General features: G+C 52.3%; 1 protein-coding gene across 1 annotated transcript in view; it reads right to left on the bottom strand.

Annotated features, from left to right (window-relative positions):
* Positions 1-1,678, bottom strand: part of pnisr (PNN-interacting serine/arginine-rich protein) — a 5,499-nt gene extending 3,821 nt beyond the window's left edge. Inside the window, exon 1 of the mRNA XM_047032299.1 lies at positions 1,651-1,678. Coding sequence (XP_046888255.1) covers positions 1,651-1,678 — 28 coding nt within the window. The remainder of the gene's footprint in view (positions 1-1,650) is intronic.
* Between the last annotated feature and the right edge of the window lie 206 nt (positions 1,679-1,884).

The following is a 1,884-nucleotide window of genomic DNA, read 5'->3' as shown; positions in this document are numbered from 1 at the left end:
AAAACGCACAATCCTCCATTGTACTCCGTTCAGTTTTTTACATCGAGTGCCTCCACAATGGCCGCTCATCCGGGTTACCGCCCAGAACGTGACGTCGGTGACAACCCTCTATGCGGTGTTGATGTAGAGGCTGCCTGCATTGTTGTCCCCAGTTGTCAAATTCTGACGTTTCCTGTCAAAATAATGTCAGTTAGACTTCGCTGTAGACTGCTGCAGACGTTTGAAAGCAGAGCGTGAAGTCAGCCTTCAGACCAACAAAGGGGACAGAGATGTTCAGTGACGTGTCACTTCAAATTCCACATAGCCTATCCATGTGGTATGTCATGATGTTCCTATTCCTGTTTCTGTTTAAACTTCCTTCTTGTGTGTCCTTTTGGCAATCTTTTTGGGTGTGTATGAGTGTGACTGTGTGTGTGCGCGTGTTTGCCACAATAATTATTCTTCTGTCCCGGTGGCGATGGTGGGGGGATTGGGTGGGGGTGAGGGCGGGGTTGGGTGTGTGTGTGTGTGTGTGTGTGGGGAGGGGGGGGTCGGGGGGGGGGGGGGGGGGGGGTACACTGGACCACGGAGAACATGTCAGTTCTGCCTGGCTGATTTGTCTGGCAGCCTCTGTTCCTCTGGGCCGTGGGACCTCACCCTCCTTACCCCCCCTCCCCAACTCCCTCTACACACCTCTCTCCTCCCTCTTCCTCTCCTCACCCCCCTCTCCTCCCTCCTCCTCTCCTCACCCCCTCTCCTCTCCCTCCTCCCGACCCCCTCCCCTCTCCTCAACCCTCTCTTCACCCTTCACCTCAACTCACTCCTCTCCTCCCTCCCTCGCCCCACCTCCCTCCCTTTATCCTCACCCCTCGGTTCATCGTCTCTTCTCCTCGTCTCCTCTCTCTTCTCACTCCAGTTCATTCACTATGCGTGTGTTCTTTCCAGTCAGAATCTCTACTCCGACTGTCTCCCTCTCCCTCCCTCCCCCCTCTCTTTCTTCCTCTCTCTCTTGTTCTCCCTCTCCATTCCCCCCCTCTTTCTTCCTCTCTCTCTCGTTCCCTCTCTCCCTCAGATCTTTATGTGTATGTGTCAGGGTCATGGGCTTGCGTGCCGGGGAGAAAAGTGAGCAAATCCAGCGTCTCTAACCCTCGTCTGGGATGCCTACTTCTATTCCAGGTATTTTTCACAGGTCTGCTCTTTGTCCCCAGGCTGTCAGCGCAGTTGAAAGGTGTGCGTCTGTGTGCGCGTGCACGTGTGTGTTAGTGTGTGTCTACCTCTGTGTGTGTGTGTGAGTGTGTACCTCTCTGTGTGTGTGTGTGTGAGTGTGTGTGTGTAAGTGTGTGTGTGTGACCTAGCAGACAACAAAGTGCCTGATGCTGCATCCTAAACAGTCCAGTGTTCTTCACCTGAAGCTCACAGAGGAGGGAGAGCACACTGCTCTACTACACAGTTACTCATTAAACACTGCTGTACTACACGTCATGTATACCATATGCACACACACACCCGCAATGCACATACACACACACTGTAAACACAAACACACATGCTGTAAACATACACATGTACTGTATACACACACGTTCACGTATATATACACACAGATATATACTTGACACTTCCGCCCAACACATACTCAGGTGATGCCTGGAGATGTGTTTCATGGGGAACGTTCTCCACTCTCCTCCAGCATCTCCATGATATTCTCTGTGTATTTCAAAAGAGCTTCTCTTTGCGCAGACCAAACCAGCCGAGGAGAGGGGTGACGTCAGAGAGAGACGAGTTCATATAGAAATCCTTTCATCCTCTCCTCCTTTTTTCTTCTCTTCTCTTCTCTTCTCTGCTCCTTGCCCCTCTCCTCCCCTCCCCTCCCCTCTCCTCTCCTCTCCTCTCCTCTCCTCTCCT

This window comes from Hypomesus transpacificus, chromosome 2 (genome assembly GCF_021917145.1).
Source record: "Hypomesus transpacificus isolate Combined female chromosome 2, fHypTra1, whole genome shotgun sequence".
NCBI lineage: Eukaryota > Metazoa > Chordata > Actinopteri > Osmeriformes > Osmeridae > Hypomesus > Hypomesus transpacificus.
This window is presented reverse-complemented; position numbering and strand designations above follow the sequence as displayed.